Below are 14,908 nucleotides of genomic sequence, written 5' to 3'. Positions count from 1 at the left end.
AAAAAATGTCTATTCATGTCTTCTGCCTATTTCTTAACTGGGCTATTTATTTTGGGGGTGTTAAGTTTGATAAGTGCTTTACTAACCCTTTATCAGGTATGTCATTTGCAAATATCTTCTCCCATTCCATAGGTTGTCCTTCAGTTTTGTTGATTGTTTCCTTATCTTGACAAAGTCCCAGTAGTTCATTTTCACTTTTGTTTCCCTTGCCTCATGAGATATGTCTAGTAAGGAGTTGCTGTGGCCCAGGTCAAAGAGATTGCTGCCTGTTTTCTCCTAACATCTTTATAGCTTCTTATACAGATTACCAAATTGCCTTCCAGATAAATTGTACCAATATATAATACCCATCTGTCCCTTTTCTATGTAACCCCCTCCCAGGAGTCCTTATCTCTATCCTTGCCTCATGTCACCACACACTTGCATAAGAATGATTGTTCTGTGAGGGGTGTCAGGAAAGCAGGCTGGGTTTGAAGAATCTCTGGGACCTTCCCCATTTTCTACTTTCATTGCTTTGGTGGGTCAGGGAGGAGAACAAAGAAGATGCATCTGCTCTTACATGAATTTAAGGGTGAGGGTGGGCTTCCCATAAAGGCTTCACCACTCCCCCTCTTCTAAGAGAAGACAGAGCTAGATCTCTAACCCTAGGGGAAAAACCACTCTTTGCACTGAATTCTTCTCTGTCACAATGCTTTGTCTCATCATTAGAAATGGTAACTCATTTTGGCATTTCATGGTCACCAGAACTGCCCAAGAGGGCTTTCTTTGTTAGGACCTGCACCAGCTCGTACCGTTCTCCATCTTTGTCAGCCTACAGCCAAGTCAGGCAGCAGAGCTTGGTCTTTTTCTTTTTTTGGTAAGCATCTGTTTTTCCCACCATTCCTTGACAATTCTTATCAGGTGGTGACTACCATCTTATTTCACCCTTTACCATCTCATTTTTGGTTTATCATAACTTTTAACAACATTCTCATTCCAGTCTTTTTTTAAAAAGGTTTTATTTATTTATGAGAGAGAGAATGAGTGGAGGGTGAAGGTGGGGTGGGGTGTGGGATAAGCAGGCTCCCCACTGAGCAGGGAGCCCAATTCGATTAGGGGCTCAATCCCAGGATCCTGGGATCGTGACCTGAGCTGAAGGCAGACGCTGAACCAACTGAGTCAACCAGGTGCCCCTCATTTCCAGTCTTGATGCCTAACCCCATCCCAGCTCCAATCCATTTTGCACACTGCCACCAGATTATTTTTCCCTTTCTCAAAAATGTCTAGTAAATCCCAGGATATGACAGGGTATTTCAATCTCAGCTAGGGGTTTGGGATCTCCTCCCAAATTTCCTCACCCTTGATTTCCACCCTTTTCTCTCATCACTTCTTTTCCCACAGCTTCCATTTCAGGCAAATTGGTTACCTTCTTATCATAGGAACAGATTTCCCACCTCATGACTATCTTCAAACTATTTTCCTCACCTGAAATGCTCTTCTGTTTTCTCATGCTGTCCTTTCAGAGCCCAGATTAAAGCTTTCTAGCAACTTCGTCATTTAACCAGACAGCACATATCTGACTATGAACATTGCCCAGGTGCTATTAGTCATCCTTTTGCATTTATGTGCCTTATCTCACCAGCTAGATTTAAAAACATGAGAACATTTTTTTTTGTCAGTCAAAACATACAACTTTATTGATGATACACAAATGAAGTCTTTGGTGGATAAATTCAAGTCAAAACAAATGACAGAAGTGTAGGCTATTTATGATGGACAGGTTCACCGTCAATTCACATAGAGGAACCAGTAAAAATATTTCCATTCAAGCAGCACGATTAAAGTCACAAATGCGTTTTCAGTACAAGAGGACTATTTATTTGGTATTCATAAAATGGTTCAGCTTCAAGCTGAAGACTGTCACAGATAACATCATTCTGGATGATACATTATTCAAAACTGGCAGCTGAAAGGATCCCTTTAGTACATGGACAAGTGGAAAAGCAATAACTTTCAATTTTCATTGCTTCCAGACTGGAAAATCAAGAAATTTCTTCAAGTCTTTTGAGAGCACATAGCCAATCAGAATTTGTCCACTAGTTTTATAACTTTCACTTTCACCAAGAGGTCATGGTGATCGGCTAAGGCTCGAATTTTCTTAACGCACACTCCAGATGTAGTGCATAAGTAAAAAAGGGAACCTTTATTGAATTCTCTGTAGTTGAATACTTCTGCTCTGAGATTGTCATAGATGATCTCAAACAGAGTAAGGGCATTAATAAGAATTTCTGATTCCACATAAGAATTATAAAGGGAACTAAAGGATGATGGCACTTGGGTGCTAAGAAGTTTTTTTAACATATCTGGATTTTCAGCAAAATTTGAAAGTATTTTCAAAATCTCAACCTTGATTTTTCCACCTCCCTGAGATAACAAACGGAAAAAGTTTGCAATGGAGTTGACAAGCAGGTGCTGGTAGTCATTGGTAATTGTCATGTTTGTTAAAAATTTTAGTCCGACTACCTGTACTGCTGAGTTCAAGTTAGAGGCCATGATATCATCCATTACTTTATTCATGTATACCTGAAGTCGGCCCTGATTTTCATAGTTCTCACTCAGGTTATTCATGGCCATTAAGGCTTTTTCCTTAATGTGGGGATCGGTTTTGTTGATCATGTTTGCAATAATTGGGAGGCCTCCCAATTTGCGAATTGTGTCTTGGTTACATGAATAATTGGCATTGTTGCTCAGAGTGAGCAAAGCTACCTGTTGGATGAAAGGATCATCAGATTTCTGAAGCAAAGCAAGGACTTTCCTGAGGTCTCGGACACCGAGAATCTCATCTATTTCATAAGGAAAGGGGCGCTTCTGCATGGGAACAGGTCTCCTCCCCCCTCTCCCTCTCTGCTGGGTTTCAGGCTCAGAGTCTGACTCAGACTCTGTGTCAGTCCACCCGGACTCCCCTTCCTCAGAATCAGGGACCTCTGCCAGGAAAGCCTGTCCCCCGTTAGCGGAGGCTGCAGCAGCTGCCGCAGCCCCATCCCCAGGGCGGAAGCCCAGCCCCAGTTCATCTACTTCCACCTTGTTTTTCTTGCCCTTGCCCTTGCCCCCAGTCCGAGACCTGGTTCCCTTGGCTCCACCTTTGGGTACAGCTCCAGCCACTGACCCGGCCTTCGGTATAGCGCCGGTATGAGCCCCAGGCGTTGCTTTCTTGGAGGGTGCTGCTGTTCTGGGGTATCCTGAAGTCCCAGGAGCCTCTGCAGCCCCAGTAGGCACTGTTGCCCCAGAAGGCACTGGTGCGGCAGGAGGCAATGTGGGTACAGGAGCCTCCGCAGCCTCTGTAGATGCTGCTGCCTCGGTAGGCCCTGGCGCCCTGGGAGGCACCATGGGCACCCCGGCAGCCTCTGCTGTGCCAGGGGCTTCTGGCGACTTGGGAGCCCTTGCCACTGTGGGGGCCTCTGCAGCCATGGAAGCCTCTGCCTCCCCGGGGGGTGGTGCCATTGAGGAAGGCGCTGTGGCCCTTGCTACTGGTTCAGCCTTAGACCCAACCCTAGCCCCTTCTGCCTCCTGGACCTGATTTCCTGCCCCACTCTGAGCCTCAGCGCTGGCTGCAGCTGGGGCCACTGCCTCATCTCCAGCTGCTTCCAGAGCAGAGGCTTCATCCTGGGCCCTGTCCTCTGTCCGAGTGCGGACTGGGGTTGGAGGACCGAATCCAGGCCCAAGGTCAATTGTGAATCCGGCCCTTGGTCCGGCTCTAGCCCTGGCTCCATTCCCAGCCACAGCCCTTGTCTTGGGCTTGGCCATTCTCTTCTTTGTCTGGTTTCTTCCCCTGGCATATTTGTAGACACAGTACCAGGCACTAGCCCCAATCACTATCCCGGCGGCGACACAGCCAGCATCTCGAACTCGGCTCATAGTGCAGCTGGAGTAATTCTCTGATCCAGGGTGTGGAACTGGCTTTCCTAAATGGGATATGTGCACGTCTGGGCGAGGCACTTCCGCTCAGGCTCACAGGTTTTCCCCAGGCTGCAAGCAGAGCAGGACCTGGGACAAAGGACAGAAATGAAACTTAAGGCTCTGGCTCACTTTGTGCTTAACCAAGCCTACACAGAGGAAAGCTTGGAAACATAATGCTTGGTGCGTGGGCTAGTACCCAGACATAGGACCCAGGTTGTCTAAGGTTTCCTACACCTTCATCCCTAGCTGGCCCTACCCAATGCCAACACACGATTTCCCAGCACCTAAATGGGGGATGAGAGGCAGTATGGACACTACGAAAGCTGGTGGAGTGCAGAAAAACAGTAGAGACCCCAGATGCTGCTCTGATTTCCCCCTCAGTCATGCCCAAGGATTCCCAGATGGTGCTCATGCACATACCAACCTGCTGGGAACACGGGCAGTTTACTTTTTTCCACCAAGCTTGTACTTGTGCAGGGCCTCAAATTCAGGGAGACCTGCAGAGAGAGCCCAGAAAGGGTGTTTTGGGGTCGTTGGTAGATGGATTCCATTTCCTGTGCTGATTTGAATCCTTGTGGGTGAAGTTTTCTGTCTCAGGGATCCTCTTCCCCTCCTTAACCCTTCCTCGTCAAACCGTTAATTAAGAAGGCAGATGCCACACCCCTTTCTCTGCACCAAAAGAAGACAGGCCCAAGGCAAGGGTGTCTCCCTACAGTGGGAGAAGATGGGGGGCGGTTAGAGAAACCTCTGGCCCCAGGCTCTGCTCTGGTTTCCGCCATACCCACACCAGGGGTTCCCAGACAATTCCCACCCTCCACACTGACCTCCAGGGATTCAGGGCTGTTTCCTCTTCGTTCAGTTCAGTGAAAGCTTCATCCTAAGGCCAGACTGAAGGGCAGAAATACAGACACCAGAGGTTGGAGACTGAGCCCAGTGTTTGGAGACCCAGGCCACAAGTCCCCATAATTGCCTTCTAGCATTCGCGTAGCGCAGAATGACAACCTCTCAATTCCCTCAACTCTTCTTACCCCTCCCATCCCACACCAATCTCCCCCCTCCTGCGCAGACTCCCCAGGCACTCAACCACTCCTTCCTTTTGCCCCGCCCCACCCGTCCGCCATTTCTCCGGGACACGCAGCCACACCCCTTCTCCTGCACCCAAGCGGGAGGGGGCGGGGCGAGGGTGCAGCAAAAACTGGATGGGACGCGGGATGAGGGATTACTGCCAAACAATCTAGTGTCTTCCTCCCATGATCACCCCTCCTTCAGTCCCCAGCCCCCCGACGTAGCATAAGCCTGCAGATCAGAGGCCCCGATGTCTGACCTTTCGGTTTGAGGGTCGTGATTTTCCACTGTTTCTCCGTTCTGGGCTCCGCCTCCCACCCCCCACCCAAATTCCCTAATAACCGCCATGCCTCCCGCCAGCGTACCCCAACTCCCTTTCCAGGACTCAATAAACGGGGGTGAAGGGCTGTGTGGGTTGGAGGTGTCTGGAAAGCAGTCTGGGAGTTAGCACAGCGGTTTAATACCAGATTCTCTTAGGGTCCCCCCTTCCCGCCATCTCCCCTACAGAGGCTGGCACACCCATTTTCCAGCACCCCCAAAGGACCGGGGGCCGGCCGGGGGGCGGGGGAGTGGAAAGTGGAGGGCGTAGTAGGGGGAGGTATCTGCAAAGTGAGGGTGAGAGTGAACGGGCCAGGCCGGCTTGTTTCCAATTGCGTCCCCTCCGGTCACCCTTGCCCAACCACCCCGCTGGCCTTATATGCGCTGCCACGTTTATTTCTCTCCCTCCTCCTCTCAAAACAGGACAGGATGTGGGGGTGTGGGGCCGAAGTGTCAAACACAAAACCAGAAAACATTGACTGGGAGAGGAAGTAAGCGGATTCTCCGCAAGTATATCAGTCTTTAGGTTCCCCCCTCCCCCTCTCCCCGCCGCCCACCAAAATGAGCTACGACTGAGCGCGGGGATCGGGAAAGCTGGCCAGGAGCGGGCGAGGCAGAGGCACCCGCGGCCTCAAACGCCCGCCTCTCTGAGCTACCCCTTTCAGGAGTGCCAGGCTATGCCCACCCTCACACCCACCTGCCCGGATCTGGGGGAATTTTCTCCTCCTCCTCCTCGCCTGGGTTAAACGCACGGCAGTGCGCGGCGCAAGAGAGTTGGTACCCAGAGGAGGACGGAGGACGGCCGGCAGGGCTTTAAGTACCTTTGCCCACGTCAGCTCCTGGTCACGTGAGGGCTGCATCGCCAGTGAGCGTGGGTCCCCAATTTCCACTCCTACCGAGAGCATGAGCCCCCTCCTTTAGCCCCCCTCCTACCTCACCCCACCACATCAGGTCCTGTCACTCTTTTTTTTTTTTTTTTTTGGTCTTTGTAGTCCCAGGGGCCAAAAGTAGCCCCTTCTCCCTGTGTTAGAATTTGCCTTTTTCTAGATACCGGGGATGGGATGCATCTTCTTGGAGGGCTACTGGCAAGATTTACTTGTGTGTGTTGTGTGTTGGGGAATTGTTTCATTCCTTCGTAGGCAACTGGACACTCTCTCCTCGCTCCACTTTTCAGTCCCCCATCCACTGGTGCCACCGTTTCCCTTGCAGTCGGGAGCCTGTTCCAGTATAAGTAAGAGGCAGAGTGTCAGAAAGGAGACAAGGAATGGGAATGGGGTCTGTATTTTTGTAACATTCCTCCGATTTGTTTTTAAAGCGATCACCACCCTTTATTAATACAGTAAGAAAATACCACAGTGTGGGAAGCAGCAACAAAAAAGAGCTGCATGATTTATAGAGATTTCCCACTAATATTTGAAGGCACCATTAATTTTGGTTAATTTTTACCACACAGAAAATGAATTCTATTGACCACATAGGAAATAGTTTTCAAAACATGTTAAGGGATTTGAACATCTAAAAATGGAATTTTTCTCAACTAGATAAACATGTTTTAATGTGATCTGTAAATTGATCCATGGAGAGATGTTAGGTTGTCCAGTCTTATTTATTTTGGACAAATAATATCCTAGTTTTTCTCCTTCTGGGACAGCTTTTCAGTTGGATAAATAAATGATCCTGACTTGTTCTGTTAGAGAAACATTTATTTAATGTTCCCAAACCATTGCTGACTGCTGTGTGAACCTCCTGTAATTTGATGGCTGTAACCATGACAGTTTTGAACACCTGTCCCAGGATTAGGTTCCACTTTCATGATTCAGCTCTGGGCAAAAGGCTGAGGAAAGGACAAAGTGAGGGATGCAGAGATGGCCAAATTCCCCCTCTTTTGTCAAGGGTGGGGAAGGTGCTGACCCTCTACCTCCTCTCCTATTCCTGAGCCTTCATTCCCTGCATTCAGCCACTTGACTCTATCTCTGGCTCTAAAAGTACACAGGGACTGGTGACCAAGGTGGTAAATACCACCTTTACTTAGGGGACCAACTTGAGTAACTGTCTTTGGCTTCTTCCCTTTCTCCCTCCCTCCCCCAAATTCCCACAGGTGTAACTCAGGGATGCCTAGGAGGGACTGCTGCTCCCACAGAGCCCTGCAGCTGTGGCTTCCCATGGAGAAGAAGTGATTGCTGGCTGGCAGACGCACCCAGATCGGCCTGCTCTGCCCTCTCTCCTGGTGCCTTAGTTAACAGGGCTTCTTAACACTGCTGCTACCACCTGGCTGGAGGGGTGCAGCCAGCTGGGCCTCTTACCTCTGGCCTCCTTGCCACAGGGCACCCAGGGAGAACCTGGTCTTGCTGCAGGGTCACTGTCTGCAGCCCACACCCACTTTGTTGTCCCCTCAGCCAAATGTGTGCCCAGACCGCAGGGAGTCTCCCCACTGACCATACCTATTAACCTAGAGTGGGGTTTCTCAACTGACCACCTCTGTGCTGTACCTGAAATTGAACACAAGGTTTTGTTTTTGAATGTATGAGTGGTTAAGTGCATTTTTTGGGGGTGGGGTACAGTTCACTGACCTCATCAGTTTCTGAAAGGGGCTTTGCTCCCCTAAATATTAATAACTGGTACAATGGCCTAGAGAGTGTTACATATAATAATCCAGATTCGGAAACTCTTGTTTTTTTCTTTTCTGGTGAACAAAGGTAACATATTAATGGTTTAAAATATTCAGAATAATAAAGAAATATATGAAGTATACAGAGAAAGAGCTCTGCAATATCGTTTCTGTTCTCAGCCACTGCTAACAATTTCTATTGCCCTTTTTATACACATATCAGTAGGTGCATTTGTGGTTATTAATCAAGTTCCGGATTGAGCAACAGTAAACACATAATAAGCATTTGGAATTTGTATTGTAATTGTAGTAAGTCTGCAAATTAATTTGAAGAACATTAACATCTTAAAATTGAGGCTTTCCCTCCAGGAATATGGTATGTCTCTATCTTGTTCAGATCTATTTTTATGTTTGTTAATCAAATTTCATAATTTTCTTCAGCTAAGTAATTCCTATTACTTGTTAGGTTTTTCCTAGGTGTTTAGTAGTCTTTGTTCCTGAAATGCTATTCTTTCTCCAGTTATAATTTCTGATAGGGAATTTTCTGCTTAAGGAACATGTTCTACTATTATATGTATTTATGTATATATTTATATATATGTAATCTACTATTATTATGTATGTATTATTTGTATCTGCCAATTTTTGTGATCTATCTTATTAATTCCAATAGTTTTCACGTGATACTTTGGTTTTTCCAGGTATTTATACATGATCATTTGCAAATGATGATTTTTTCCCCATTTCTCCCTTTCCAATACTTACACCTTTTTTCTTTTCTTTTCTGCATGTGTTACATTGATCAGAACCTCCAGAACTGTGTTGAGTAATGCGGTGCCTGAGAACCTCCTGATCTTGTTCTTGAAGAAAATGGGAATGCCTCTTTTGTTTCATCATTTAGTGTAACTTTTGCTATTTCTGACATAGTCTCTCTTTTTTAATTTTTCTTTTTTTAAACATGTATGAAGAAAAGTTTTAATGAGCGAGGAGAGCTCTTACAAAATTTTTCAGGTTGACAAATTTGCCATAAAATTAAATTACTAAAGCCTCATAGAACATTTGAAAAATACAAAAAAATAGAGACAGAAATTATTATTCCCCATAAAACTTCCATGTAGAGATTGCCACATATTGATGTTTTCATATCCAAGCTTTTCTCCATGCATTAAATAATTGCATCATTGAGTTCCAAGTTTCTGATAGTTTCTGATTATGAAAATACTTGCTCATTGTAAACATGCAGAAAAAGATAGATTAGGAAAAGACAAATTACTTATGGCCTTACTACCTGAAGTGCCCCCCATAAGGTTCTCAATGGCAAAAAGCAAAATGTGATACTGGTTAGGGAGAGAAGGACATAACTGGAAAGACAGGAAATAGGATACATTGTCAATAAGGAGTTGTATTTACCAGGGTCATTCTCTCCCTTTTTCAAGGTTATTTTCACTTATGTTTACAAGTACTAAAAAAAAAGGCAATACAAAGAAATAATGTCACTGAGTGGAGCCAAGTCATGAGTTCTGTGGTCTTGGTAGCCCATAAGGAATGAGGAATCTGCCAGGTCAGAAGTTCCTCTGATATATTCTTTATCAGGATAAGGGTATTTTCTTTTATATCTGATTTAATATAACCAAGAATGATTTGTTAAATTATATATAATTCTTTACTGCATAAACTTAGTTTCCTCCTATTCCTATTTTGGTAACACTTTTTAAATATTCAGAAATGGCTAAATTTATCAAATACTTTAATTGAAAGGTTTCTTTTCTTCTTTGGTTTGTTGTTGCAATGAATTATTTCGATTGACTGGGTTCCCTGCCACTCTAGTCTCTGTATAGTCTATTCTCAACAGATCCCTCAAGTTCAAACTCTACTCTTCCCCCACCTCCACCTCCCCAGATGTTTAAATGCAAGTGTGCTTACTCTAACTTATAGAATCTTACTCTCTTCAGCCTTATTATCTCTTTGCTTCATCTTCTGTTATTCTCTCTCTAGCTCAGCCATCCTTATTTCCTTGATGTTCTTGGAATATACAGGGCTTGTTGCCTTCACAGAGCATTTTCTTTTCCTTGCTCTCCTGCCTAGGATATTCTTACCCAAATATCACCATACTTAGATTCCTCATTGAATTCAGGTCTTTACTCAAAGGTTACCTTCCTAGTGATTCCTTCTCGAGTCACACTATCTAAATGTTCAACCCATCTGAACTTTTCATATCTTTCTTTCTTGCCTTTAATTTTTCTCTTTTTAGTAGGTATCATTAACAATATACTATATATTTTGTTTATTTATGTTGTTTGTTGTTTGTCTCTCTGACTACAATGTGAGAGCCATGAGATTAGAGACTGAGGTCTCTTTTATTCCCTGCTGTAACCACATCATCAAGAACAATGCATGCTCAGTAAATGTGTTGAATAAATGAATGAATGGCTTTCCAACATTGAACAACTCTCTTGCATTCCAGAAATAAAGCCTACTTGGTTATACCATATTAGTAGATTTGTAAACCCTGATAACTGATTCGCTAAACAGGATCTTGTCATGTGACAAGATGTAGAAGATGTAGAAGAAATTAAGATTGATTTGAGTGGCATGTACAAAACTCATTATGCGGTAAGTGTGATTGTTTATGATAAATGTCATTTTTAAGTGAATTTTTTTCTTAATTTAATTTTCTTAAATTAAATTCTTAAATTAATAAAGTTCTATCATATTTTCTGATAATAAAAAAGATGCATACTTAGTGTTTAAAAAAAGGAACAGAATAATGCTAACAAGAAAATAAAAAAATTCACTTTTTCTTTCTGCTCCCTTTTCTGACATCCCTTCCCCCATTCCCATTTCCAGGTATTTTCAGGATTACAGACAAGAACCTTAGGGATTCCAAAGAAACAAGGTGGAGGGAGCAGAGAAAATGGTGGGACCATTCCCTCCAGAGAAACAGTAGAATTGTCCAGTAGCCCAGGAGAAGATGCTGCCCCTTACAGTAATTAGAAAGACAACATAGTTTTTGGCTGTGCAAAGATCGAAAAAAGCGACCGTTGCTGACGGCGCGGTGGTGGTGGGGAAGGGGCGGGTTGCCGGCCGCTTTGCTAATAATAGGAGGGGAAATTTGGGACCCGATCTCATCAGTGACGTAGCCTCACGTGACCAGAAGCCTACGTACTGAAGTCTTGGTCCAGACAGCGGTTCCACTCAGGTAACCAGGTCCCTATTTCCCTGGAGGTGCCATGATTGTGGGCAAGCACGGGGGAGGAAAAACAGGAGGAAACCGTTCCTGATTCCTGTATGTCGTATGGGTGTTGATTGAAGACTCCTGGAGTGAGGGTGGAGGGTAGCAGAACAATTGCTGACTTTGGAGGCGCTTCTGTGTTTCCCCATGGGGACACCCCAACCCAGGGTCTTTTTCTTGCCTTGTAAAAGGCAGGGCCATATCAGCAGCCGAAATGGTTGGCTTAGGCGACTGGAGAGGCAGAGGGGGAGGAAGCTGTTATCAGGGAGCAGAGAGATGGGGGAAATGTGAGGTGGGAGACAGGTCTGACAGCCTGGATCTGAACAGGGATGGTCCCGGCATGGACCCACATTCGGGTGTTGATGCATCCACTGGAGCCTTGAGTCCCCACATCTCCTGTTCCTGTCTGCTTGTGACTTTGGTCTGTCTGTGTCTGTTGGTCCATCCATTAGTGGTGGAGTGGGGATGCAAAATAAGAAGCCCAGCACCTCATTTCCTTTTTCCCTCCTCCCCAGACAACCGTGCCCCTTAGATTGATTCCACTTGACTGCTGTTCCAGATTTCCCCCTCCAACGCGTTCTCACTAGCCTGGGAGAGACCCCTGAGATATTCGCAGCAGCATGGGCTGGGCCCAGAATTTGGGCTTGATGGCTGCGGGACTGGTGATGGGGCTGGCACCTGGTACTACAGATACCAACTGACCTGTGGTGGAGGGCAGAACAAGAAACCAGCTGAGTGAAAAGACATTAATCCTGCCTACAAAATTTTAGAAAGTACAGAAAACTGTAAGGAAGAAAATAAAAGTAAGCCATTAATAGTTACCATTCCTTGTCTTTCTCTCTGTGTAAGAATGCGGATGTGTGTATTTAATACTGCATCATACTGTATATGTTATCCAGAAATTATTTCTTTCAGGTCAGAGTTCAGGGGATGCCTTTTATTAGTTAATGAAAATGCCTCACAAACATTCTGGCAATAGATTTTTTCATAATAACAAAATATAATAATCATACCTCTTCCTCTTTTGCTGACCTTTCATGTAGCAGGTATGAAACTTAGTTCTCAGACTCAGGTGTAAAAAAATATTAGATGTTTTCATTTTCTAAAAATATATATAGACTAAACTCTATCTACTACAGGGTATCTTTCCACATTAGTTATAGAAGTGATGCCTATTATCCAAGTTTCCACATGGGTGAGCTAGGCAGCTTCTGTGCCATGCTTGGCATAGAGGACCCAGGAATTTGGTGAGCCTGGGAGCCCTGGGTAGGATCCAGGTCATCAGCCTTGAGTTTCTACTCTTCTTGGGGCTGCCAGGGAACTGGTTAGAAGTCCCATTTCCTCAAGGGACTGAAGTCCTCTCTATTTCCCCCTCCAGTGGGAGTGGGGATTTCTCTTTAGTGTGAGGGAAATTCCTCACTCTCCAAACTCTGTTACAGTGGACTTGGGATATGGGGAAACAAAATCTGAAAAGTCCTGCCACAAAGTTACTCTGAGGCAAGGCAGTAGAGTTGACTTGACTAAGAAAGAGAAAGTGGAGAACAAAGACAGTCATAGAGATGAAACATATTAATACCCTGTGTTTTAAGTGGGGTTCCATAGGAGCAGAGCCTGAGATGGGGATTCTTGTGAAAGGAATTTACTCAGGGAGTGTTCTCAGATGAAATTTGTATGGAGATGAGGAACGCAGGACAGGACAGGGGAAGAAACAAGGCATAGATATAGTTCAGCTGAAGTGTAGCCTCAGCCTGAGCCCCAGGTGGCTCTGGGACATAAAGGGCACTATGGAATTGATCCACCTTGAGACAAAGGAGCTAGGCTTTTATATCCACTGACTGCAAGCCAGGGTGTATGGGGGAGGTAGCATGAGGGGAGAGGGTTTTTAGCTCCTGGGTATCCTCTGACGAGGGTACAACTATGAATCCTTATCTCTTCAGAAGAGATAAGAGATGGATGTACTAGTCCAGTAAATGGAATCTAGATAGATTATCACTCATGTTTACTACCTTTATTATAACTAGCCAATCAGCATTCTTGCAATACAAAGGGGCTTCCTATCCGTGTGCTCCTCCCGCTGGAAAGCTTTCACTTCGGCATTACCAGCTGTGTTGCACTCTATCAGAAAATGTCCAGCTTTTCCATAAATGGAACAAAAATAAGAGAGTGCTTGTTCTGCTCTAATCTCCTAGTGGTTGTCTCAGAGGCTCTCCTTTTCTCTCAGAGACTAGTTTTCTCTCTCTAACCTAAGAATCAAATCTTCTCCTTCAATGTACGAATTTTGGAGGAGGGCTGTATGGCACACAGTTTAGCTCCTTTTAAAAATATATTCTGCCTCTAATGAGATTAGAAGCTAATACAAAGTTTAAGGGATGTTTAGATATAGGTATATGCAGGTCTGTCCCATTTAAAATAGGCTTTGGTGGGTATTAAAATTACTGCCTTGCAACCCACTTCCAAATTCCTTGAAAGTAGTTGAAGAGCTGCCAAGTACAGGTCAGGTGTTGATCACCTAGACAATCAAAGGTGACCCAAGCAGAGATGGGAAGTTGTTAAGGCAAGGGGACCTTGCTATTCTGACAAAAGGGTTTCTCATTAATCTAATATTCATGTGGGCCAAGGCTCTTAGGGATAGAAGTTACCTTGGAGGAATTTAAGTTTTGGGTCCTCACCTTGCTAAAACGGAAGAAAAATCAGCCTCATTTATTTTTGTGGTTCCCTTATTCCTTGAGTGTTGTCAAAATTTGGGAACCAGAGTTTCAGAAAGGCAGGTCCAGTCCCATAGTCTGCTGAGACATATATTGTTCTAGATCGCGAACTCATTTCAGGCTTTCATGGCTCCGGTGCTTCTGCTCTATGCTAAAGGAACAGAAATCTTTGTCAAAACTGGAGCTGCAGGCACTTGGGTGGCTCAGTCATTAAGGCATCTGCCTTCTGCTGAGGTCGTGATTCCATAGTTCTGGGATGAGTCCCATGTCAGACTCCCTGCTTGGTGGGGAGACTGCTTCTCCCTCTCCCACTCCCCCTACTTGTGTTCCCTCTTTTGATGTCTCTCTCTCTGTCAAATAAATAAATAAATAAAATCTTAAAAACAAAACAAAACGAAACTGGAGCTGCTTTGAAATGGTTCTTCTGAGGCTTGCTGCAACTTTGAGACGCTGTTGGAGTAAGGCACTGGTACCTCCCTGTTCAGGAATCCCCCATTTCTTCATCTTCACTAACACTTTCCCAGAACAGAGGATTTTTTTTTTTTTGGCAAATTCTTGTGTCTTTTTTTTTTTTTTAAGATTTTATTTATTTGACAGAGAGAGACACAGTGAGAGAGGGAACACAAGCAGGGGGAGTGGGAGAGGGAGAAGCAGGCTTCCCACTGAGCAGGCAGCTTGATGCAGGGCTCAATTCCAGGACCCTGGGATCATGACCTGAGCTGAAGGCAGAGGCTCAATGACTGAGCCACCCAGGTGCCCCAGTTCTTGTGTCTTTAAACGTGACTAAGTTATCTTGAGCCAGTTATCTTGCTCAACTTGACAGATGCCAGAGAGGATAAGAAAATTAACCAAGACGCTATAGATAGTAATAGGTCATTAGGTAAATCCTTTCTCATTAAAAAAAGTATCAAGTTAAATTAAATAATAAAATAATATAAATAAAAATGATATAAATCAAAATGTGAGAAATTGTACTATAATTTAATTTACTCTCCTCTTTTCTCCTCAACCAGTTTCATTTATAATTAAGATTTACACCTTTTA

The 14,908-nt window shown here is 44.8% G+C and overlaps 1 protein-coding gene across 2 annotated transcripts; it reads right to left on the bottom strand.

Moving 5' to 3' along the window:
* Positions 1–1,653: 1,653 nt before the first annotated feature.
* ARMCX2 (armadillo repeat containing X-linked 2) lies at positions 1,654–6,096 on the bottom strand. Of its 2 annotated transcripts, XM_032881724.1 has the most exons (4): positions 6,017–6,096; positions 4,761–4,824; positions 4,361–4,433; positions 1,654–4,023 (listed from the first exon to the last, which is right to left on the bottom strand). In XM_032881724.1, exon 4 carries the CDS (start codon positions 3,892–3,894, stop codon positions 2,062–2,064), a length of 1,833 nt encoding a protein of 610 aa, XP_032737615.1. In that variant the 5' UTR covers positions 3,895–4,023; positions 4,361–4,433; positions 4,761–4,824; positions 6,017–6,096; the 3' UTR covers positions 1,654–2,061. The 2 variants fall into 2 exon arrangements, with proteins under 2 accessions (XP_032737615.1, XP_032737616.1); XM_032881725.1 differs by lacking the exon at positions 4,361–4,433.
* Between the last annotated feature and the right edge of the window lie 8,812 nt (positions 6,097–14,908).

Source organism: Lontra canadensis, unplaced genomic scaffold (assembly GCF_010015895.1).
Source record: "Lontra canadensis isolate GAN:19392208 unplaced genomic scaffold, GSC_riverotter_1.0 scaffold77, whole genome shotgun sequence".
Lineage (NCBI taxonomy): Eukaryota > Metazoa > Chordata > Mammalia > Carnivora > Mustelidae > Lontra > Lontra canadensis.
The sequence above is the reverse complement of the archived record's forward strand: the minus strand, read 5'-3'. Positions and strand labels throughout refer to the sequence as shown.